Below are 24,572 nucleotides of genomic sequence, written 5' to 3'. Positions count from 1 at the left end.
CATGATTCATTATTGCATCATCACAGTAAGACCTAAATGTATAGACACATAGTAGGACAGTTTTTACTGGAATAGTTGGGTGGGTATGCTACAAACCAAGACAGCAACCTACAGTACCTACAGAACCATACATGTTTTCTGAAGTATAAACTTCAAACATCGAATGTAAATGTTCCCAGTCAAGTTTAGCATGTTACATCAACAAGAAATATTCTGAAACCATGCATCCATCCAGTTTTTTAGATCAAGATGGCTGCATGCAAATTCACTATGTTGACTGGACTTGAAATTTGATCACGTAAAGGGTCAAAGAAGTCACTTGAAGGTAGAAGATAATTAAGACATAAATAACAATGAGAATCAACATACTTAATGCCGTAGCCAACCATTTCATTCAAATTTGTGGATTTTTGCTGATAAAGCTTGAGCAGCTGTGTAGTATATTAGTTCTTATACAAATATGATGATAGCACTTCCAATAAGGGACACAATTATGAGTGATTTCTGGATAGTCAATTATTCCAGTTTGAATCTCTCAGAGGACACAATAAAATGAGAAATATCAGCCAGACAACAATTTAAGGGTGAAAATAAATAATTTATTTTGATAGCATATTTCACATCATATTATATGATTAGAAACATCTGATCCTCCAGTGTGTTTTACTCTGCTGCTTCTTTTCCCTGAAAAAAACACAAAATTGAGTTTCATCCGGTTAATTTCAATCAACTTTCACTCATAATAACTTTCTTTAAGATTAGATTTGAATCTGAATTTGATTTGTTTTTGACTAAACTGAATTTCATATTTACCTTGCCAGAGTCACGGCTCTTTGCTCTCAGTTTGTTGACCTGGGACTCTGCAATGTCAGCACGCTCCTCAGCCTCCTCCAGTTCATTCTGGACCTTTCTGCACTTGGACAGGTGAACGTTGGCTTGCTCCTCCTGAAAAAACATAGTTATAGACATTTTAATATACAATGAGAGTGGTTTTATTCACTATTGGGTGTATTACATAAATATGACCAAACTCTCACTCACAAACATTTAATGGCTTGCTTGCTTCATGATGATATCATTATTGTAATTTATAGCTGATTGTCATTTTTTTGGTCATTATTCAAAATGATATTTAAATATAACAGTTTAGCAGTGCAAAAACAAAACTACCAATATCATACATTTGTGATGTGTGTTTTTTTCTTTATTTTAATTTAATAAATGAATCCGTGGATAGGGTTTGTTTGTTTGCACAAAATAATTCTGACATATTATTTACCTATCAGTATTTAAAATGAATGTGTTGTCCTTACCGCTTCCTCAGCCTGCCTCTTGTAGGCCTTCACTTTGAGCTGCAGTTTGTCAACCAGATCCTGCAGCCTGGCAACATTTTTCTTGTCCTCTTCAGTCTGGGAAATAAAGTAAATTGGAATTTTTCCAAATCTTTGTTTTAAACGATACATATGTTAGGCTAAATATTAAATGTCAAAGTGACTGTACCTGATAGGTGAGCTCCTTCACCCTCCTCTCATATTTGCGGACACCCTTAACAGCATCTGCTCCACGTCTCTGCTCAGCCTCAACCTCTGTCTCCAGCTCACGCACCTTTAGAAACCCAGAAAGTGAAGATAATGTTTAGATATAATATAATATTTATTTGACATGTTCTCTTAGATTTGTTCGACTGTGCCGATCTTAACAGAATTGTCTTACCCTAGACTCAAGTTTCTGGAGCTGCTTCTTGCCACCCTTCATGGCCAGGTTCTCAGCCTCATCCAGGCGGTGCTGCAGGTCCTTAACAGCAACCTCCAGGTTCTTCTTCATCCTCTCCAGGTGAGAGCTAGTATCCTGCTCCTTCTTCAGCTCCTCAGCCATCATGGCAGCCTAGAGGAGACAACATAAAATGTTAATTAGAAATATCTACTTGACGTGAAAAAAAGAACATCAGAAAGTTAAACATACATCAGTGATGGCCTTCTTGGCCTTCTCCTCTGCATTCCTTGCTTCCTGAACAGTGTCATCCACTTCACTCTGGATCTGGATCAGGTCAGCCTCAAGCTTCTTCTTGCTGTTCATAAGGCTTGTGTTCTAAAAGATGAAAAGATCACTGAAGTCATCACATGCTTCATTTTCACATTATTTGCAAAACTCATTAGATTTCTGAATGACTGAAGAAATGACAGTGCTTGTTTACCTGAGAGTGCAGCAGTCCAACACGCTCACTGGCGTCCACCAGCTCCTGCTCAGCAATTTTGCGGCTTCTCTCTGTCTGTTCCAGAGCAGCTCTAAGTTCCTCAATTTCAGCCACCATGAGACCGTTCCTGCGGTCTACCATAGCAGCTTGTTCCTTGAAGTCATCCTGGGCTCTGACAGCATCATCAAGGTGCAGTTGTGCATCCTGGTGAAGAAATATCAGCAAAATATTCACATGACAGCCAAAATGTAGGTGCACTGACCATAGTCTGTGAAACAACTTTATGGCTTACAATACCTTCAGCTGTGCTTGCACATTCCTCAGCTGCTTCTGGGACTCAGAAGCCTGACGATTGGCATGGCTCAACTGAATCTCCATCTCATTTAGGTCTCCCTCCATCTTCTTCTTGATTCTCAGGGCATCGTTCCTGCTCCTGACCTCAGAATCCAGAGTGCTCTGCATGGAGTCAGTAACCCTCTGGCTGTTCCTCTTGATCTGCTCCATCTCTTCATCCTTCTCTGCCAGCTTCCTGTCTACTTCACCCTTAATCTGGTTGAGCTCCAATTGGACACGCAGGATCTTAGACTCTTCGTGTTCCAGAGTTCCCTAATGATATCAAAGAAAACAACATTCATCTTTGCTTTCTAACCTTTTGTAAAACATTTGTCTGTGAATTTTCAGAAGACAGCCCCAGAAAAGATGTACCTCAGCTTCTTCAAGAGCTGTCTGGATCTCAGACTTCTCTGTCTCCACCTGCTTCTTGGACTTTTCCAGCTCATGGATGCTCTTGCCAGTCTCACCAATCTGTTCAGTCAGATCTGAGATCTCCTCTGCAGAGAGATGTCTTGTGTTACAAGATGTGTTTTATATGATGAAGTCTTAAAATTTAACTTAATGTAGTAATAATAATGTGGTCAGAACTCACGTTGGAGGTTCTTGTTTTCACGCTTCATGGTCTCCAGCTGATCCAGAGCTTCCTCATAAGAGTTCTTCATCTTGAAGAGCTCAGTGCCGAGAGAACGAGCCTCCTTCTGAGCTCCCTCAAGCTCTGCCTGACCCTCCTCAAACTTCTGTTTCCACTCTGCCAAGACCTAAATTACAGAATTAATACAGTTCAGTTGGTCATAGAGCAAGATGAGGGCAAATAAAGACATGCATTTCATTGTTTGTACTGCTTAGCCACATAGTTAACGTTGTTACCTTGTCAAAGTTCCTCTGCTTCTTGTCCAAGTTGGCAGCCAGCCCATTGGCTCTCTCCACATCAATCATGAGGTCTTCAACCTCACTCTGGAGCCTCTGCTTGGTTTTCTCAAGAGAAGCACCCTTGGAATTCACTGCCTCAATCTGTTCCTCAGCCTCCTGAAGGCGCTGGGCCAGCTTTTTCCTGTTTGAAATAGAATTTTCACTCACTGAAAACTATAACGTCACCTGAAGCCTTTGTAACAAGACCCACAGTTTGTATCGGTCACCTGAAACCATATATGAAATACATATACTGTATTTATTTGATCATAAGACAATAGATTTTCTGCAAATATCATTTTAAAAGGTGGGGCTCATATTTTATTTGAGAACCAGATGTTCATGTATTCACAACAGGAGTTATATAACAGAACTGAGTCCAGAGCTGCGATCTAAAATGTTTGCCCCAAAATAAAATATGACACGAATGTCAAACTGTAATGCTTGAATACATTTGTTTAAATGCAAGTATTAATATAAGCAATACCAATTCATGTAAATTAAGCTATATTATAGTGTTACACTTCTGTCCACTTAATTGTGAAAAAAAAGTACTCACTTGGATTCCTCAAGCTCCTCAGTGCGCTGGATAGCATCAGTTTCATACTTAGTTCTCCACTGAGCCACCTCACTGTTGGCCTTGGACATTCCACGCTGCAGCTCAGCCTTGGCCTCCTGCTCCTCCTCAAACTGCTCCCTCAGCAGATCACAGTCATGGCGGGCTGATTGCAGTCCATGGGCAAGAGCATTCTTGGCCTGGTGTGAGAATTAATATTCAGTGTGCAAAATGTGTAACTAACACATAAAGTTCATTATTACTGACCTAAAGTTTTCTTACCTTAACCTCTTCTTCAATCTGTCTCTTCAGCTCCTCAATCTGCTGTGTGAAGGCCTGTTTGCCTCTGGTCAGCTGGGAGACAAGAGATTCTTTCTCTTCAATTTGACGGCTGAACTCACCTTGTGTGAAAGATGTCATAATACTTTATTAGTTTGTGTCACAGTTCTCAGTAATAAACGACAGATTATTCACTGATAACTTGTAGATACCATTTTCTGTCAGGAGACGTGCTTTCTGTCCACCCATGTCATTGATTTGACGGACATTTTCATCATTCTTGGTCTTCAGTTCACTCAGTTGGTCCTCAAGAGTACGGCACATCTTTTCAAGATTTCCCTAATGAGGAAAAACATCAGATCAGTGATCAGATTGTATGTAAAATATACATTTTCTTATTTACTACATTCATTTTTGTGTTAAAATACTATTTCATGTATTGTGTACCTTTGCTTTAGCAACAGCCTCCATGTTGCTGGAGAGGTCATCAATCTCCATCTTGTATTCACTCTTTTCCTTCTCAAGCTTCTGCTTGACACGCTGGAGGTTGTCGATCTGCTCTCCCAGCTCAGCAACGCTGTCAGCCTGCTTCTTGCGGAGAGCAGCAGCAGTGGCTTCATGCTGCAGAGTGGACTCCTCAAGGTCACGACGGAGCTTCTGGAACTCAGCTTCACGCTTCTTGTTCATCTCAATCTGAGCGGCAGTGGCTCCACCAGCCTCCTCCAGCCTCTCACTGATCTCCTCAAGTTCCCTGGAGAGGTCAGCTCTCTGCTTCTCAACCTTGGCGCGAGCAGCACGCTCAGCTTCAATCTCTTCCTCCAGCTCCTCAATACGGGCCTGTTGAATGTAGGTGTGTTGTCTTTAGTAAACTCTTTCTTGTAATACACAAAATTGGAAATGTATGCAGTAATCTGTTACATAATACAATGTGTCACCTGAAGCTCCTTGATCTTCTTCTGAAGCTGAGCACCCATGGACTGCTCATCCTCATTCTTGCTGAGGAGCTGACTGATTTCAAAGTCCTTCCTGTGAGAATAATAGATTTGGTAAATAATAAGATTTCTTAATGTTGAACATAATTTTAAAGAGAATGGTTGTTGTACGAATTCAAAGTCAATGTTACTTTTTAATTTTCTCATCAGACTGCTGCTTGTCATTCTCAAGATCCATGATGGATTCCTGGGCCAGTTTCAGATCACCCTCCAGCTTCCTCTTGGCTCTCTCCAGATCCATACGCAGCTTCTTCTCTTGTTCCAGAGAGCCCTCAAGCTGAACATTAAAATGAGTATTTTATTACATGTTCAAGAGCAATCTTGTTTTGCCAATCCAAATGACTTTGCAAACTTACATCATCTACTTGCTGCTCAAGCTTGGTCTTGGCCTTGGTCAGAGTGTTGACTTTGTCTTCCTCAGCCTGCAGGTCATCAAGAGTCTGCTGATGAGCCTCCTGAAGGGCTTTCTTTTCCTTGGTCAGCTTAGCAAGGCTCTCATCCTGAGAAGCCATCTCCTCAGTCAGGTTCTTCACCTGCATTCGCAAGAAACATGTTATTACATGCCAATCTATGAATGTTACTTGATCTGCTCAATATTAATAATTGCAAACCTTGTTCTCTGTGGCATGTTTCTCTTTTTCCACTTTAGCCAAGGTAAGCTCCAGGTCATCAATATCCTTCTTGAGCTCAGAGCATTCATCCTCCAGCTTTCTCTTCTTGGCAGTGAGTTCAGCATTGATTTCTTCTTCATCCTCCAGTCTCTCAGTGGTCTCTTTGAGTTTGGCTTCCAGCTGAATCTTACTCTTGATAAGTCCCTCACATCTTTCTTCTGCATCTGACAGATTCTCTCCTTCCTAGTTGGTTTTATGAAAATAGACGTTAGCCGATCAACACTGAAAACATAAAAAGCAGCTGTTGAGGTGTACTTACAGATGCTACTTGGAGCTGCAGATCATTCTTCTCCTGCTGAAGGGACACCATCTTCTCCTCCAGTTCCTTCTTCTTGGCCAGGGCAGTAGCCAAGTCTGTTTGCATCTTCCCGTAGTTCTCCTTCATCTGAGCCAGTTCCTTCTCAGTTTCAGCACTCTGCAGCAGAGGCTTAATCTTGTAGTACACCTTCATCCATGGCCAGTGTTTCACATTCATGAATGAGCGGACATTGTACTGGATTGTATAGATGGCATCCCTGTGGACAAGAATTTGCTGTTTTAGACAAAGTAATTCTTCATTATTTATACTATGACTGTGCACTCAGAATTAGCTGTTTTTAACATGCCTCCTCTCAGTCATCTGCACAAACTCCCTTCTCATGAGGAAACCACGACATATAGCTTGAGTCATGGTAACAAGAGATGCCAGCTTTTCGTCTCTCATCTCCTCAAGGGTACCCAGAAGACCGGCCTTGAAGAATACCTAAATAAACAGAAATTTTAAATTTACTGTCTGCAGTATACAGTATAATAAACATTAAACTAGAAAGGACTCTTGTACGCTACACAATCATCATAATGTTGTATACATTTAATTCTTAGTCAAAAGTAGGTCTCAATTAGACGCAGCTCCCCTTTACTAGCTTGGTTCGGCGATACATTTTGACAAATAAATGCATTTTTTGGATTTATAAAATCTTTTAAAGATCAATGGGTCGCCCACTTGAACTCTGTAATCATCTTCTGCTTAGACTGCCGACACAAATATGAATATATGGACATACCACACATCATTATATCAGTTCTCCACAATTCAGTCGTTCAATTTATTGTACAGAAACCATCACCACCAAAGTATCAAATGATCAAAGGAATATTTGTAATTGATATGTTATTCAATAGTCAATTTTTTATAAAAGTAATAGTCATACTGGTTAAATAAACAATACTATTTCCCATCTTTGATGAGCAAGAGTTTTAAAAGCACAGGGTATTCATTTTAGTTTTACAGCATTAAGTTTAAATTTAGTACATTATTTTTTATTTTTTGATCTGTATCAGACTCTATATCAACATTGTGTAAACAGTAAACCACAAGCACCCCCTTTGAGAGAATGCAATAAGTTTTACAAGGTCACTTAGTGTACATATGCTTCTAAATGTGGTTGTAGTTTTGATGTATGCACAAAGTACTACAATTTGGCCAAATAGCCAATACAGGAATAAGGCAACTAGTATTAATACATAATCTTTATTTTATAACAAAATTGTGAAAATAAATAAATGTTTTACAGGCTCACCTATATAATTAATGTATTTGGGGATAATCTGATTTAAATTTGTTTCTTAGTAAATAAGTATGTAAGAGAAAAGAAAATATTTTCTCTTCAATTTAGAGTAGGTGAGAAAGAACCACATTATCCCTGGAAGAAATTATTTTAAATAAAAACTAAACAAGTAGTTACAATGCAAAATCTAATATTTATGATACCAATATTGTTTTGGATCCTTCACTTGTTCTTAGAAATATTGGCCTGATTCTAATTGAAATACAACTGGTTTAAGTTTTTAGGATACTGTTCTATTTCACAGAGAAACAAATTACAAACTAACATATGCTCCTTGGTAAGCACATTAAAGCATATGAATAACATCACATTGCTTACCTTGGTGTGTCCGAATCTGTACTCGTCATGATTAACATCAATTGATCCAAGCAACTTCTCTGAAGCCTTCTTGTTATCAATGAACTGGCCATCAGGGATGACACTGGCATTCAGTACCTTGTACCTTTTATAAGAGAATTAGTGGTCAGTGATAACATTTTCTTTGAATAGTCTGCATCATAATCGTGTTAGACTATCTGTTGATACCTCTGCTTAAAGTCAGCATAGAGGATTCTGCTGGGGAAACCTTTTCTGCAGATTCTGATACCCTCCAGCACACCGTTACACCTGAGCTGGTGGATGACCAGGAAGTTTTCCATCAGACCTGTAAAAGGATATTTCTTAATTACTTCTTTAAATGAATATAGTAGTTACTCTCTTTGTTGAAGCAACACAACCTGAAGTAAACCATACCAACTAAACAAAACCACCCCTCAAACACTCTATTGAGATCATGGTCTCTATGTACCTGGAGTCTTTGATTCATTGGGAATCAGGCAGCGCACAAAGTGAGGATGGGTGCTCCTCAAGTTAGTCATCAGCTTGCCCAAGTTCTCCTGTAGATCCAAAATGGTAACTCTTGTCATAAAATATCACAATTGTAAAATTCAACATAGATAAGATTTTATACCAAAGTTTGAAATGTTAAATCTTACCCTAAACTGTGAAGACACAGTCTGCATAGAACCACCCTTCTTCTTGCCTCCCTTCTTGGCACCACCAGTCTCTGTGAATGGTTTTAAGTAGACATGTTAGAGCGAGACTCATTAATTTTACATGAACACATGATATATAGTTAGGTAAAAAATATATTATCTATAACCTTAGAAATATTTTTAAATTTACTGTAGTTTCTATCATACCCTCAACAACAGGAGGATAGAGAAGACCCAGCAGTTTCACTGGGGACTTCTGGTACAGCTGAATAACAGAGTCATTCAGTGGATCCTTGTTCTTGTCCAGCCAGCCGCTGATATTGTAGTCCACGGTACCAGCATAGTGCACCAGGGAGAAGTGGGCCTCAGCCTTGCCTTTGGCAGGCTTTGGCTTCTCAAATGCTTTGTTTTTGCCAAGATGCTGGTCATACAGCTTGTTCTTGAAGGATGTGTCTGTGGCCTTGGGGAACATGCACTCCTCTTCAAGGATGGAGAAGATACCCATGGGCTTGAAAAAAGTAGAAAAAATTCCGTATTTAAGTCATACATTAAGTGAAAATAAGAACAGTCACATAGAATCACAAAATGAAATGATTACCTTTTCAATCAGCTCAATGCAGGCAGCCAAGTCCATGCCAAAGTCAATGAACTCCCAGATAATACCCTCCTTCTTGTACTCCTCTTGTTCCAGGACAAACATGGTGTGGTTAAAGAACTGTTGCAGTTTCTCATTGGTGAAGTTGATGCACAGCTGCTCCATGCTGTTGTACTGTGAGGGGAGAAATATTTAGTGTCATATCTTGCAGACAATAAGAATGATGCTGTCATGAAAAGATCCATCAGCTGATGACTCGTTTAAAATATAGCTTACATCAAAGATTTCAAAGCCAGCAATATCCAGGACACCAATGAAGAACTGCCTTGGCTGTTTGGTGTCCAACATCTGGTTGATACGGATGACCATCCACAAGAACATCCTCTCATAGATGGACTTGGCCAGAGCAGGCACTGCATTATTCACCTAAAAACAAGGACGGATGATTTGATTGAAGTCAGTCAAATGTTTTGTAAAATGCTGGATTACTGATATACAAAAGTAGAGCTAACTTGCACAATGCATCTGATGTTACGAACCTAAGAGGGACTAATTCACTTTCTCAGTTTTCTTTTTCTTAAGGTAGATGCACATGTACTACATGTAAATGTAGTGCTTGTAAATGCATAGAAACCAAAAACTATTACTGAATTACCTGTGGTACAGTCTGTCCCTTGGTGACAAACTCATTTCCGACCTTCACTCTGGGATAGCACAGAGCCTTCAGCATGTCAGCAGAGTTCAGACCCAGCAAGTAAGCAACCTTGTCAGCATCTGAAAAAGTTTAGTGATTTATACATGCGGTCTTGGGCTGTGACCTTCCATCATGATGTAACAGAACCCAGCCAGATAAAGAACTTTTCCGCTGTTGTTCCAAAGCTATTCACTTTGAGCTGACATTAAATACTCACCCTCTGTGCCATCTGGCTCAGCCTGCTCCTCACGCTGCTTCTGCTTGAACTTCATGTTACCATGGTGGAGCACAGCACCAGTCATCTTGTAGATGCTCATCTTCTCTTCATTAGTGAAGCCCAGGATATCAATAGCATTCTGTTTTTAAAAAGGTGACCACACAAAAGATAACTGCTTTAAAAAAAAAGGGTATAAAAGAACAGTTTTGATATTGCACTTGTACACAAAACACATTTCGATATTTTGAAGTGAAGATGACTCACATCAGTGGCTTCTAGCTCAACTTTGTCATCAATGCTGGCCACAGTGATCTGTCCCTGGCTACACATTGGGAAGTCGTAGGGGTTGGTTGTGATGAGTGACAGATCTGGAGATCAAAAAAGGAGTGACAAATTCAATAGACTGTTGCATATCTAAACTGTAAGTAAGTTTAATTTTGTGGGGAAACTAAATCTGTTTACCAATAATCTCAGGTTTGTGGTTGGTCATCATCTGGAAGAAGATGTGGTAGCCTCTTTCATCAGGAAGCTGGAATGTCACTCTAGACTTCTCCAGCAGATCTACAGAAGTGGCTCATAGGTCAGTGTGGCTGTTATACAATTCCAATCATTTGTTATTACTATGAGAATTGTTACTTACATGTCTCAATATCAGCACTAGACAGTTTGCCATCCAGTTTGAAATGGATTCTGATGAATTTACCCTGTTTGGAACACATTCATTTTTACCAATGTTGTTACACATCAGTGTGTAATGCCTCTTGCACAAAATAAACCCTTCCATACTTACGAAACGAGAGGAGTTGTCATTCCTCACAGTTTTGGCGTTACCATAGGCCTCCAGCAGAGGATTGGCTGCAATAATCTGATCCTCCAGTGACCCCTATAATCCAGGTTTAAAAATGATATGTGAAAATGAATGTATATGTCATTTATATTAAAGAAAACTGAAGAACACTGAATTCTGTAATCATCATACAGTAACACACCTTTGATGTGTCCCTCTTCTTGTCTCCACCAACTGAGATTGTTGCGAAATACTGGATGACACGCTTGGTGTTCACAGTCTTTCCAGCACCAGATTCTCCACTAGGTATAGACACAGGCTTATAAAAATTGTATCAATATATTTGATTATGTTAACAAGTCAACAAATGTGAAACTTACGTGATCAAAACAGACTGGTTCTCCCTATCTGTTAAATGGAAAATAAAGAAATTCAAATTTTTTTCCGTAACAGAAACTTCATATACTGATCGATATTGTTATGGTAACAACTTACCAGTAAGCATGAACTGATAAGCGTTGTCAGAGACAGAGAAGATGTGGGGTGGAGCCTCCATACGCTTCTTGCCTCTATAGGCATTTACAACTTCCTGATCGTACACTGGGAGCCACTTATAGGGGTTCACAGTGGCACAGAACAGCCCAGAGTAGGTCTGAAAGTAATCATAGAAATCCAGCAGTTAACTCTATGTTTCGTACAGGTATAGCCATTTTCAATGTTAGGCAGCTTGTCTTACGTAGATCATCCATGCTGCATAACGCTCTTTGAGGTTATACAACACAGAGGCTTCATTGAGATGGGTCATCATGGCCATGTCCTCAATTTTGTCAAACTTCGGAGGGTTCATTGGAGAGACGTCATCTTCTTTCACTGTCCTCTCCTGGAACAAGACATTTGTCACAATGAGGGCTGATTGTATTGAATACCAACTGACTCTGACTTAATGATACCAACCTCCTCCGTGTCCAGGACTTTGACAGTGACTTTGCCACCATCTTTCTTGGTGATCAGTCCCTTCAAGTACAGCTCCTTGACATCGGCCACATAGCAGGCAGCCTTGGCATCAAAAGGTTTGCTCTGAGCCTCAAGTCTCTCCTTCTCTGGCTTACGAAGGTATATAGCAGCTTTCCCATAAAGGGCCATCTCTGCGTCCGTACTCATGGTGGCGGCTTATGTCTGTTACACAAATACAAAGTTATTGCAATTAAAAAAGTATAAATAAATAAAAATAAAAATAAACTTTGTACATCACTTAGGTGCATTGCAATATTAGACTAATGTAAGTCCATGTAATTAAACAACACTTGAGCTTGAAATTTTGCTCAACAATAAACATATTCACACTTAAACCATGTCTGTGTGTTACAGGTGGGTTATTCCAAGTCTTTTTCAGACTTAGTTGCTCCTGAGAAAAAATACTAACATGTAGTTTGGATGAATAACCTTTTCTCCCATCTTTGCCTTTTTTTTGTCTTTGTCTATTTAGCCGAGCGTTCCAGTATTGTCTCTTATATTTACTGTACTTTTTTTTTTAGATTCCTTGCCTGCTTTTGAACATGCCTTTTTGCCTTTGCCTGAATTGTTTGCCTGTGTTTGTTGGATCACCTGTGTACTGAAACCTTCCTAGTAAACTGATTTGTCCTACACATGTATTTGTGTGTCGAGTCTTGCTATTGAGTCCAGTTTTCTTGGTCTGGATGTAACAGAATGAGAAACCCTTTGCACATATATTACACACTTATGAATAAAAGTTCAAATTTTAAAGTTGTCATTACCTGACCCCCTCTCTGCCAACAGTATTCACCAGTCCTGTTCAAAACAATTATAGTTACAGTTACATATAACAGTTTGTTATATGTAGAGTATGGATTAAAAAACACACATTCAATCAAATGTTTACATTTCCACTAACATTTGAATCATTAATATCATTTACTAAATGGAGATAATTTCCTAAACACATTCAAGTGGTCTAAAGCATAGGAGAAGACATATTTACCACAAGCAGCAACAGGTTGTCTGTGACTCCCTGTTATTTGCTCAAGAACTCCTTATATTGTATAGGGTTTAGCTGAGTTAGGCAAAGTTAAATGTGGATAATGCCAAATATGGCAAGACAGAAAGCAAAAGTAGAAACGTGCTGCAAATACTTTGGATGTCTCAGGTTTCAGTTAGTGTGGACAGTTTTTGCGTCGAACAACGAAGTTGAACATTCCAGGAAATACTTTAAAGTATTCCAGACTGAGACAAAAGAAGCTTTTACTGATCTGAGTCGTGATGTAAAAGAACTCAAACAAGAGCTCAAAAATGACCCGGGATCAGGTGGAAGAGGCAGAGGAGAGATTGGATATGTGTGAAGACCATTTACTGAGAAATCAGAAGGACATGTCTAATAAGATGGACTATCTAGAGAGGAAATTAATTAATTAATTAACATATAAGAAGGAGCTGATGAAAATGACACAGTGGACTTTGTGAAAGTGCTTCTACTGGACAAACTGGGAATAGGTGAAGATGTGCTAAAAATAACCCAAGCACACCGCTCTGCTCCTGTGCACTCAAGCAATCCAGGAGCTCACCCACACATATTCCGGAGCTGGGACACAAGACAACAGGTGCTGAAAAGGTCCTGGGAGGGGGGGGGGAATTATACATTTTTATTAGCTATCCCCTTTTTCTTCGTCTCTTAACTATATGAGCCTTGTTTGTTCTTTTTTTGTTGAGGTTTTTTTGTCTTCAGTATGACACCAAAAAGTGAGTTTAAAAATGTCTATTATTTAGTTAACTGATCATTCTTCAGCATAAGGGAGGAGGCTAAAAAATCTAAGGATAAAATTTGGTGTAAATTAAGTCAGGAAGGAGGGGAGAAAAGACTAAGAATAATCTTTTGAGGTCCTTTGTTTCTGTGTGTTGTATTTTTAATAAACAAATTAAGTTCAATGGAAGATTGCTATGTAAGGAAGGGAGTGTTAATGATCTTTATCCCCCTTCTCTTTTTTATTTATTTATTTATTTATTTTTGGTCTTTTATTGCCTTTAATTGAGAGTGACAGCTGAAGATAGACAGGAAAGGGGGGTAGAGAGAGAGGGGACGACACGCAGCAAAGGGCTGCAGGTCAGATTCGAACCCTTGGTCGCTGCAGCAAGGAGTCGGTACATGAGGTGAGCAAACCTGGCGCCCCCCCTTCTCTTTTTTTCTCTCTCTGTTTCTGTATTGTGTATATACTGCATTTAAGTCACTAAAAGTTCCCTTTGTATTATTACATAGCAATCTCTTTATTGTTCATTTATTTATTTATCTCATGAAACAGTAGACTAGATAAGGTTATATACTTCTTATTGTTTTTGCTTTGTTTTGTTTCTACTATTTAAGATTTTATGAGAGGAAATAAACTGAGGGAAAGGATTAGACTAGGCTCATCCAACATATTCATCAGCCAAATGTGCTGTAAGTGGTTTTGTTCTTCATCAAGGGAAGGGTGTGGTAGATGAAAATGTTGGATGGGCAGTTGATGTATATATAGAGGGTTAATGAAGGGGATGACTGGTCAGCAGATGGTCATAGACATAGGGTCAGTAGTTCACAGGACTATTTCTGTGAGAGACCTCACACCCATCGATGTACTGGATGGCATATAAGGCAGCGGATTCTAGAAGTCTAGAGGGAACACCTATGCTATGTAAAGGAATTTGATTCATCACACTGGGTTCTTAACTCTTCAGAGAACTAGCAACTCTCGATATTATGGAAGAATTTCCCCGACAAGGGTACCAAAGTTTTAAGGACCCTAACATCCATATTAGTTATACGTGGACAACCAAAAGCTACCTATGGGAAGTGGTAGCACTAATGGAGCTAGGGTCAAATTTCTTCTTTTTCTTTTCTCTATTTTTTTTTATCATCTTCTTTCTCTCTCCATCTGTGTTTTGTTTTGTGCCCCCCATTCTTTCTGTGTTCTTGTTTTCAGGACTTGGCTCAGGGACACAGTTAGCAGGAAAGGGAATCAAGACCCAACTGCTAAAAATGACCTTACTTGTGAATGGACTTTCATTGTACTGCTCTGCAAAACATGGGGTTGCAATACAAATTTCAAAAAACCCCATCCCATTTCAAGTTGGAAAAACTCTGGCAGATAAGGATGAACACGCTTTTTACTCTCAAAATGATTAGGTGAGCAAGGGGAGACGTTTGAAAGTTTGACCTACCAAATGATTCAATTTTGATAAATTCACTACAAGTTAGCATTGATTAGGAATTAAAGAATATTCTGAAATATAGTATATATGATTTTAAGGTCACCTGCATGAGGTCACCATTAAAGACACACTGAAGCTAGTCCAAATCCGCACCACACACTACACTAGTTTTCTGTTTTGACAGTAACCATCTGAATGTAATACAATAACCAATTTTCCAGAAACTTAAAATATAATTACATGTGAATATCCAACTGTTGAATATTAGGAGCTGTTTCAAAGAGATAATGAGGTGAGGTTTTTTTAATGCATAAGTTGAAATGCACAATAAAACAGGTGGATGGAAACACACTTAGTGTCAAGGAAAAGGACATGGATTTTATTTGAAAGAAAATGTTCTATATTCTTTAGTCAAAAGGTATTTTATTTAGTCAATCAAGAAGAAATCAACACTCAGATGGCAGTTTATAATGTACACCTGGCTAAAGTTGATTCAGTTTAAGGCTACGTTCACACTGCCTACCTGAGCAGCGAGTGGCGGCTACAGTGCCTAACAGCTGTGTCTGGCACGTGCGTGGTGTTTACAGCGGCAGCATGTCAGCTGCCTTTCTGCTGCCAGCACTATCTTTCTATACTGAGTTTGCCTTTGATAAATACCATACAATGAAAGCCTTGTTAACATATGAATGGATTCTGTCCACAGAAAGGCCAGAGAGCTTTTAATCTGAAACAGATACAGGAAGTATTGAGTTTTATATTTGATATAAAATTATATTTATAGTTGTTCCATGTCTGTGACATATTCTGTGCTGGTATATTGTCAATTTTTGTTGTTTGTTTGTTTTTTTGTGTGTTTGGCTGTTCATATTGTTTTTTTTAATGTGGCCTATTCAAGTCTGAACCGGTCATGGTCCTGAAGTGACCCACATGACGAACGTCAACCTAGAGTGACAGTGAATTCTGAAATGACTATGATATAACACTGAGGTCATAGTGCAAAGAATTCGACCTGAATCAGATTTTTAGAATTGAAAAGACCAGATTCAATATGATTATGGACTGTTCCCACTGTCATGAAAAAATCTGATCTGAGTTACATTGGCCTGCAGTCTGAACTTGATGAACCAAAGGGTATACTAAATAATAGAAACACCTCTATGTAAAATACAATACAGTTCAACAGCACAACAGACTGCACCCTCCAAAATGATCAAACAACTGAATCAACACATCTCTGCCGTAGTTTGAAAACTGAACATTATTACCATGATATAGGAAGGCAGATTTACTGCAGGACCGTTGCATCAGACTGCTTTTGCTTTAGCTATTTGTGTGTTATAATCTGGTTCTATGTGCCACTTTTGGCAGTAAAAGGTGATATAATTTTGGGCCAAATTTTCATATTACAAATAAAAATTCTTTCAGACACTTCCATGTAGATTATTGACACTCACTCATTGAACTACTAAATATTTGACCTTTTTCCAGGTAAACTTCAGGTGACAGCAGCTCTGATTTATGCTTTTTGTAAACTGATAAAATGACTTCAAGCTGCTGCAGTTTCTCGTGCTTGAGCACAAACAGATTCAAACAACATTTATGCTGGTGTTGTGGAGTGCAGCAGGGGTCAGAGGTCACGTGTGTTGGCAGCATGTAACTCACCATGTGTTTCGAATACAAGCAGCACTGCATGAATGAACGGCTGAATGCAAAGCTCATTAGTGCTGCAGCAGACTGTATGAGGAGAGTCAGAGATCGTATTGTTGAAGTGAATGCAGAAGTGCCTCAACACATTCCTGCCTCTTTATTAAGGTGATCTGTGACCCTGTCTGTCCCAGAATAGAACGTTTTTCCATTGTGTCTGTATGTGTGTGTGTGAGTGTGTGGTGGTCAAGGCTAATACAGTGCATATCGGCCCTCTTCTCTCCTAAAAAGGAACTTGTTGTCAGTTGAGAGACCACTTAGTGCTCCTATACTCTTGTCAGTGTGCACATAAAAGCGAATCAGACCTGCTGCTTTCTGAAGCCTCCTCCACTGGAGAGGCTGGAGAGGAGTGTTTTGTTTCACTGCTGGTATGCAGAGAGCAGCCTGGACGCACAAAGACGCCGCTAATAACAGTTAATCTTTGCAAAGGTTCAATGGCTGCCAACCAACTAACCAACCAACCAACCAGCCGGCTGCGATTCAGAGCCGTTTCAACAATGGCAACGAAACTTCAAAGTCGGAGGGAGCGCAGAGCGGCCGGTTCCCATCACCTAAATCAACAAGGCCTTGGCAGAAAGTAAACATACGCAGTTAACAGACGGAGTCACATCCATACGGATGTTACAGCTTGTTTTGAAGCCGCCACAACAGACATTTACACCTTAATTTAACATCCAATTATAGTGTGTTTTTCTGTGTTTAGCTGTAAAGGACTTCCTTAAAGCACAGGTCTGGTGGAGTTATTCTATATTTTTGTTATTGTCAACAAATCCCATAAAAAGGCCAAAAACAACAATATATTAGTCAGTCTCTCTATTCTTCCTGACATGCCCACTATGTCTGTGGCTCTCAAGTCCATTGGTTCCTACTGAAGATGTAAATCTTTAAAGATGACTCACATATATGTTAAGTTTCATGTTTATTTGTTATTACGACTGTGAGAAAAATAATAATAATAACCATAAAATAAAACAAAACAAAAAAAACCCACATAATTCCTACAATCCACCAGACTATTACATACTGTACCTGTCAATACAAGGCTCACACATGATGAATTTAAAAGCTCACTACATGTGGTGGTTTAAAGCAGCCGGTGGAGTTCTGTACTGATATCTGTATTTGATGAGAGCAGATGTGATCGATGGATTTGACTCACGCTTTGTGACGTGACAGAAACACCATGTGGATTTCGATGAGGATCCCCAGAGGGCTCTGAACCTGCCTCCTGACTGTTACCAGCTCCGGAGCCCGACCTCTGACCTACAGTGATTGTGGTAGCAGGGGGGTGGTAGGGGACGGAAGGGGGGGTTTAACGACACCCAGTCTGTTATGTGTGACATGACCTCATTACCTCAATCCATGTATTGATAGAGGGGGGAGATTATCCTTAGTCTGACAGCGTATTCAACTGCTGCTGTTGATAGAGGGTCACTTCACTCAAATCACAAAATGATAAACAGATATTTCTCCAGTGGATCGCTCCAGTTAAAGCAGCTGACAGTGGCTGTGAGTAACATACATTAACTTCTCTTCCTTTTTGGTTGGTTTTTTTAGGGGGTTTTTTGCTTGTTTTTCTTGTTTTTTCTTTACCCTTTTCTTGTTTTTTCCCATGTTTGTATTTTCTGTTTTTCACTCTTATTTGCTTGTTTTTTCACTTTTTGTCAGATTTTTTCAAATATTTCCCTGTTTTGTCAATATTTGGACAGGTGCTATGAGTATGCTGTTTATGACAGAAACAAATCAGTACAAATCAAATCATGAAATACTGTAGAAAAAGAAAAATATATATAATATTATGTAAAATATATTTTAGAATATTTAAATTTACATACTTGAAAAGAAGAAATGGAAATGGAATCACATAATTAAGATCATGTGATCCACAAAAAACAGGAAGCTGGAAAACTAACCTACAGGACTGACTGTAATAACCAAACATTTACTTTAATGGACCAGTGTGTGGGATTTAGTGGCATCTAGTGGTGAAGTTGCAGATTGCAACTAACTGAACTTGCGTCCGTACTTGTAGGAGTGGTTCAACATTATTTTCAGGTGATTATACATAATGAAAACATACCTATGAATATTATTTTCCATTTCTGCCAAAATATCTTCACACTGGACCTTTAAGGGAAAAGTTTCACCACCAAGAACTTTTCTCTGTACCATCCTGATATCTGGCTTGTTTGTGTAAATGTGTTGACCTGCATTAACCTAAAGCAGGGCGGAGCTGAAGACAAACCTCTATGTAAAAATAAAGGTTGAAACCCATCAACAATAAAAACTGGATGTGCTTATCTGATGTCCTGAAAAATGCCCTGGGAACCTTCCCTCAGGGGATTTGTTTTTGTCTGTTTGTTTCAATGGCCGGTACTTTTTCCCACGTAACATCATCAGGGTGGAACCTGTGGATCTGAAAGGGATGTTTGCTGTTGCTTTTTCTGTGACTGTAAAAGGAAACTGATTATCACTTCAATGTTATTTCTTGCAGTAGCAATGGAACAAAGATGGAAGGTCTCTGATTTGTCTTGTAGACCAGAAGGCCAAAGGTTGTGATACCTAAACGACAAAATAGGTAATTTGTACACGAAATCCAAAAAAGGCAACTGAAACAATGTATTATTGCTTTTTATTTACAACTTATATAAACCAAGTTTTACCTTTGTAGTTATGTTCATCATTTCGAGAAACATCTATCAGTCGACCAATCAGGTCAAATACATTTGACTCACCGACTGGTTCACCGTAACTGTGGACAGTCTGGACAAGACTGCATCACAATCTCAACACAGACTTATTTACATCTATGTCCTGTTGTTTACAACAGCGGTTCCCAACCTTTATCCTTAAGGGACCTTTTTTATATCATCGAGTAAACTGACTAAGTGACATTTTTTATGGGTATTTCATATCATATTCAAATTTTAGGAACTTTTTTATACACTTTTTTGTCTGTATTATGTATTTTTATTTTATTTTTAACAATCATAAATTATTAATAGGATTCTTTATTTTGACAAATTCAGTGTTTTCTTTTCCCTGATGCTTGGTCATTGTTCTATTAGGTCTCTGGAGGGTAAAGGTCTGCACCTGACAGGATTTAAACCTGCAACACTTCCATCACAAATGCCTCAGCACCACATTCACTTCCTGTGCCCATTGGCTGATTGATCAGTGACTGTTTGCCTCTCCTCTCCCTGCAGGATCAATAATCTGTGCACAACTGTTCGAAACTCTGAACCACCAAACCATTTTCTCCCTCTTTAGAGAAGCTTGTTTTGTCCTGGAAATATTCTGTGCTCTTGTTTCTGCTGTTTGATCATGTGGGCTGGGCATCTGCTCTATTGAATGAGTCACACAGTAAATAGGTGAAAGAGAAAATAAAATCTGTCTCACTAGCTGACCTGTTAGTTTTCCTCTAGAGATCACTTCAGGTCAGAGGCTTGTGTTGGAGGGAAAAATCACTCTCACCCTGAGTGCAGTTTGTAGGAAAGTCATGGAAAACTATCTGGAAGCTCCCAAAAATCCCTGAATGGGTGCTCTGTGGGAGTACAACTAATTTTATTAGCCCCCTTGGAAACCTTCAACCTAACAAGTGGAAAGCAGTTTCTGCATAAATTAGAGATAATCCAGAGTAAATTATGCAAATATATTCGCTCAGATAAAGGAGGGGGTGGTGTGGTCGTTTATGGTGAGGTTAAAAAATCTGAGCCAGTGGTTGAAACTGAATTGAGGGAAACTTTATTTATAAGTTTGTGAGGGCTCGGCCTGTGAGGAAATAACACCGTTGCATCAGGTGTAAATCAATGACAAGAAGGAACGAAGCCATTGCTATAAAATGTTCATCTGGTCAGTTTTCTGGTTGATTTCTTTCCTTTAGGGCCACCATCATTTTTAGTTAATTATAATGAAAAATGACTGAGGACCTTTTGCAGAGATAATTCATCACAGTTAATATTTAGTCAAGGCAAGAAATGTCATCGTTATCTTGTAATGCAGTTGAGAGAGTTTTGAAAAGTCTCCTTGGCCATGGCCAGATTTACCTGTTAAAAATAACTTCTTTGACTGCTCTGACTGCTCAATGAAAGAAGCTCTGACTGAACAAACAAAGTACATAAGAACCAATAGCAGCACATGGACAAAGCAGAAAGAGGATTTCAACTTACCTTACTACCAAATGGGATTCACACCTAGCTGAAAAACTAATGGCAGTCAAATACTACTTTAATATATTCAACAGATATTACCCAGCTGGCTTAGACTCTCCCTAGCTCAACTATTTGAGCTGTAGCAAGTTTGCTGCTCTCTATGATCACATCCAGAGAAAGAATCCAGGACAAATCTTAATCTTCTTTTTATGGTTCATAGATAAAGAATACAATCTGCAAAGGAACAATCCTTGAGGGTAATGCTAAACTCACCGTTAGCCAAGACCTGTCTACAGAGGTTCATTGAAAGTGCAAGAAGTTTTCACGGGTGATCAAAGTATTCTCCAAAAGGGGTATGTTCCGAAGGTTTGCATGCCCTTGTCGGTTTTGTAACCAATACAATATTTTTTTGAGGGTCCTGACAAGGAATAATAACTGGTAATAGATCATTGATTATTGCTTCAAAGATTATGTTTAGTGGGAACGTTTTTTCTCATAAAACAAGGTGCATATTTATTTTAACAGGTGTTATGGGGACGTGGTCAGGATGGATGGTGGGAGTACAGAGTTCATGACACCAGAAACACATCCACTGTGGTTTAGGCAACAAAAGCATTTTGATTAAGGTTAGTGAAAGATTGTGGTTTCAGTTAAAAGGTAATAAAGTAAAATGATTAAGTGCTCACTGCAGTGGAGAAAACATGATGCAGTGCCATATACGCAGGCCTACATACTAGAAAATTAGCTGACCTCTTAGTACTTTTAAATTGTTAAATTGTTCCTTGTGTGTTTTATTACAGAGGTGTAGCAGTAATTTAAAAAAATATTTTAAAACTTTTAATCATAACCAGGGTTTGGAAGTGTTTCACCCTAAAATCATCATTACTTTATGTAATAAATGCCTTGTGCTTCAGAATAAATTGCAGTTTTTAATATTTAACAAAGAGCACAATCTTTTTTAAACATAACCAAGTACTGTGGGTATACTGTGGTATAGTTGTAGGAGAGCAAATTATGTATATTGAGTTATTATGTGAAGTATCCACTTTTTGAGACCTGTTAATTGGAGAATCAGGGTGCACAGAGGTGAAGCTGTTCTCCGTCTGACACTGGAGAAAACAGAGAACAAAAGGATTTCTCAAAATGTTAAATTGTTCCGACCTCTTTTTAAGAAGTCTTGTATTCAAGTTGTTAATTTTCAGAAACACATAACCACTCAATAGTTAATATGCAGTGTTGCATCCTGTGATCCCTGAATGGACTACACACACACACACACACACACACACACACACACACACACACACACACACACACACACACACACACACACACACACACAACACACACACACACACACACACACACACACACACATACAGACACTTGTTCCACATTCCCAGAGTGAATTGCGATTTCTGGGTCAACGCTGATGTTTTGGTCTCCATTTCAGTGCGAGGTGGAAACGTCTCTCCAGGGTCAGGAGGTCGGCAGCCCTGTGAACTCCACACACACACTTAAAAACAAAAAGACACTCCTCTCAGCCATTTCACTCAATTATTCTTTACGATGTGTTAATGGCTCCCCACTGTCTGCAGTCTGCTGTGCCTCACTCTTAGGAAACTCTGGTGGAACAGTCATGACACCTGATGATGTGCTCTGATTTTAAAAGAGAAAATCTGTCCTCTGATACAACTGGAATATTATTTTCAGGCTGCAGTCCAGGTGAAGTTTGGATTACTTTGATAATGATGACTGTTATGATTGATGATTGTTAAAGAGTATTTTGGTTATTAAATGTATTTCTTTTTCTGTTGCTTTTTTTGTATATACCTTATTCCTAATCACATACTGTAAAAGCAGATAAGTTAATTTAACCTAAAACAATTGTTAAAACTGATTGCAATGAAATTTTTAAGTAAAACTAACTCAATTTAAAAAAAAAATTATTGATCAAGTAGCAAAGAAAGACGTGACGCTGACTTCATTTTGTAATTTTTATTTGTACTGTGAAAACAAGATACCTAGAAAAAGTATTTAATCATGAATGTTCCAGTGATTTACAAAACTAAATTAGTGTCACTTAAAATCGGGGATGTCACTTTTTAACTTAAACATTTTTGTTGTTGTTGTTGTGTTACTTATCATTTTTTTAAGTTAAAATAACTTATCGCATTACAGTGCATGATACCTTGTGTTTTTTTTATTACACTAAGTTAACAGTAAGCTACAGGTGTCGTCTTCTTTTCTTGGAGCTTTTAGGGAAAAAGATGTGTAACACAACCTGTCACACCTTATACGAGATAATGTAATCGTAACTCTGCCTGCTATCGGATGTAGAGAAGAATGGCCTCTTATAACAGTAATAAGCTAAGTCGAGTTAGGAGTTGTGTTTTGTTGTGTTGTTTGTGGCTGCACCAACAATGTGTCGAAGGTTAACTAAAAATAGAAAAGGGATTCTTCCAAAAAGAAAGATTAAACTTCTCTGCTACTGCTATGTTTGCTTCAAAATACACAAGGTTGGGTTCCTTCGCCAACTTTATTGCGATGGAAGTACTGATAAGCCTCAGAGCCATCGGTAGCCACAGAATAAATAAAGTAGCTAAACATACTATGGTACATTATCAGAGGTCACTTGTTCCCTTCCCATCCATGATCCCATTATTCCATTTAAGGTGTGACAGGTTGTGTTCCCAAGTGAACCAAAAAAACTTTGGAATTTCCCCATTGTGGGACAAATAAAGTAATATCTATCTATCTATCTATCTATCTATCTATCTATCTATCTATCTATCTAAAACAGTAAGGTTTTGGGCCAGATAGCTAAACAAACTCAGTGTAAAGCTCTGTAAATTGAGATGAGCTGCAGATTCAGCAGATTATTCTCTGTAGGTTCAATACTATCAAAGACAACTTTCACATTGTCACATTAGCCAAGTTTCCAGCCAAATGCATTACAAATTTTAATCCGATTTTTTAGAAAATTGGCAAAAGAAAGTGCGAATAAATGCTTGTTTCCATCCACTATAGTATAATGTCATAATTAGAAGAGTGCCTGTCAAATCTCAAACCATGAAACACAATGCAGAAAACAGCATGTGACACTTCTGTTTGTTGCATGTATTAATGGTGGAGGATCATGATGCAGAAAAAGCTAACCATTCATGTGAGTTGCTCTGTCAAAACTTATTTGAAAAAAGTGTTTCCATCTCCAATTAAGCACATTAACTCATTGTTGCTAAAAACCATGAACCACCTCCAGCGAGAGTAAAACCTTTTTTGCTGTCTCGAATTTTGCTGTTTCCATCAACCCTTTCTAATGCTGTACTTCAAAATGTGCATCAAAAATATGTTTATGGAAACTGTTTTCACATTGTTGTTTGATTTTCTTTATTTTAAAAATATTGATAACAGCCGCTATAATAGTTCAGTTTATATTGTAATTACACAATTAACAACCAAACATAAAGGGGTCAATGGGAGCCAACAACTCACGGTTTGCCCCCAGGGGTGTTTATGATTAAACAACATGGAAACAAACAATAAACAAACAAACACATAAATAAAAGATTGAGTTAAGGAACATATGGTCCTACTAAAGTATGAAAAATAAAAATCGCCTGCCTGTTTATCACAGTAGTATCAGCTGAGGTCGGTGTGTGGAGGAGAGGCCGGTGTGGCTCAGGGCTGTGGGCGGCGCACAGCTTCAGTC

The 24,572-nt window shown here is 38.7% G+C and overlaps 1 protein-coding gene across 1 annotated transcript; it reads right to left on the bottom strand.

The window, feature by feature from the left end:
* Window positions 1-577: 577 nt before the first annotated feature.
* On the bottom strand, window positions 578-12,862 carry LOC127352868 (myosin heavy chain, fast skeletal muscle-like). Its single transcript, XM_051381607.1, has 41 exons — window positions 12,808-12,862; window positions 12,584-12,617; window positions 11,763-11,984; window positions 11,545-11,688; window positions 11,304-11,460; window positions 11,189-11,216; window positions 11,011-11,110; window positions 10,812-10,904; window positions 10,662-10,725; window positions 10,484-10,582; window positions 10,286-10,389; window positions 10,022-10,160; window positions 9,766-9,884; window positions 9,387-9,536; window positions 9,114-9,284; window positions 8,723-9,023; window positions 8,516-8,586; window positions 8,329-8,416; window positions 8,067-8,184; window positions 7,860-7,983; window positions 6,540-6,676; window positions 6,194-6,449; window positions 5,875-6,117; window positions 5,620-5,796; window positions 5,395-5,540; window positions 5,207-5,297; window positions 4,719-5,108; window positions 4,484-4,610; window positions 4,275-4,393; window positions 3,996-4,192; window positions 3,395-3,578; window positions 3,120-3,285; window positions 2,900-3,024; window positions 2,492-2,800; window positions 2,195-2,398; window positions 1,963-2,088; window positions 1,714-1,884; window positions 1,501-1,605; window positions 1,314-1,409; window positions 814-945; window positions 578-684 (listed from the first exon to the last, which is right to left on the bottom strand). The coding sequence occupies exons 3-41, from the start codon at window positions 11,967-11,969 to the stop codon at window positions 664-666; spliced, it is 5,799 nt and encodes a 1,932-aa protein (XP_051237567.1). The 5' UTR covers window positions 11,970-11,984; window positions 12,584-12,617; window positions 12,808-12,862; the 3' UTR covers window positions 578-663.
* Window positions 12,863-24,572: the final 11,710 nt, after the last annotated feature.

The sequence above is a fragment of the Dicentrarchus labrax genome, unplaced genomic scaffold (assembly GCF_905237075.1).
Source record: "Dicentrarchus labrax unplaced genomic scaffold, dlabrax2021, whole genome shotgun sequence".
In the NCBI taxonomy this organism is placed as follows: domain Eukaryota; kingdom Metazoa; phylum Chordata; class Actinopteri; family Moronidae; genus Dicentrarchus; species Dicentrarchus labrax.
The sequence above is the reverse complement of the archived record's forward strand: the minus strand, read 5'-3'. Positions and strand labels throughout refer to the sequence as shown.

Coding starts and splice junctions, on each gene's coding strand:
- LOC127352868 (XM_051381607.1), bottom strand. CDS start 11,969: ATGAGTACGGACGCAGAGATGGCCCTTTATGGGAAAGCTGCTATATAC. Junction 11,111..11,188: donor AACCAGTCTGTTTTGATCAC/GTAAGTTTCACA, acceptor GTCTATACCTAG/TGGAGAATCTGGTGCTGGAA. Junction 1,410..1,500: donor TGAAGGAGCTCACCTATCAG/GTACAGTCACTT, acceptor TTTATTTCCCAG/ACTGAAGAGGACAAGAAAAA.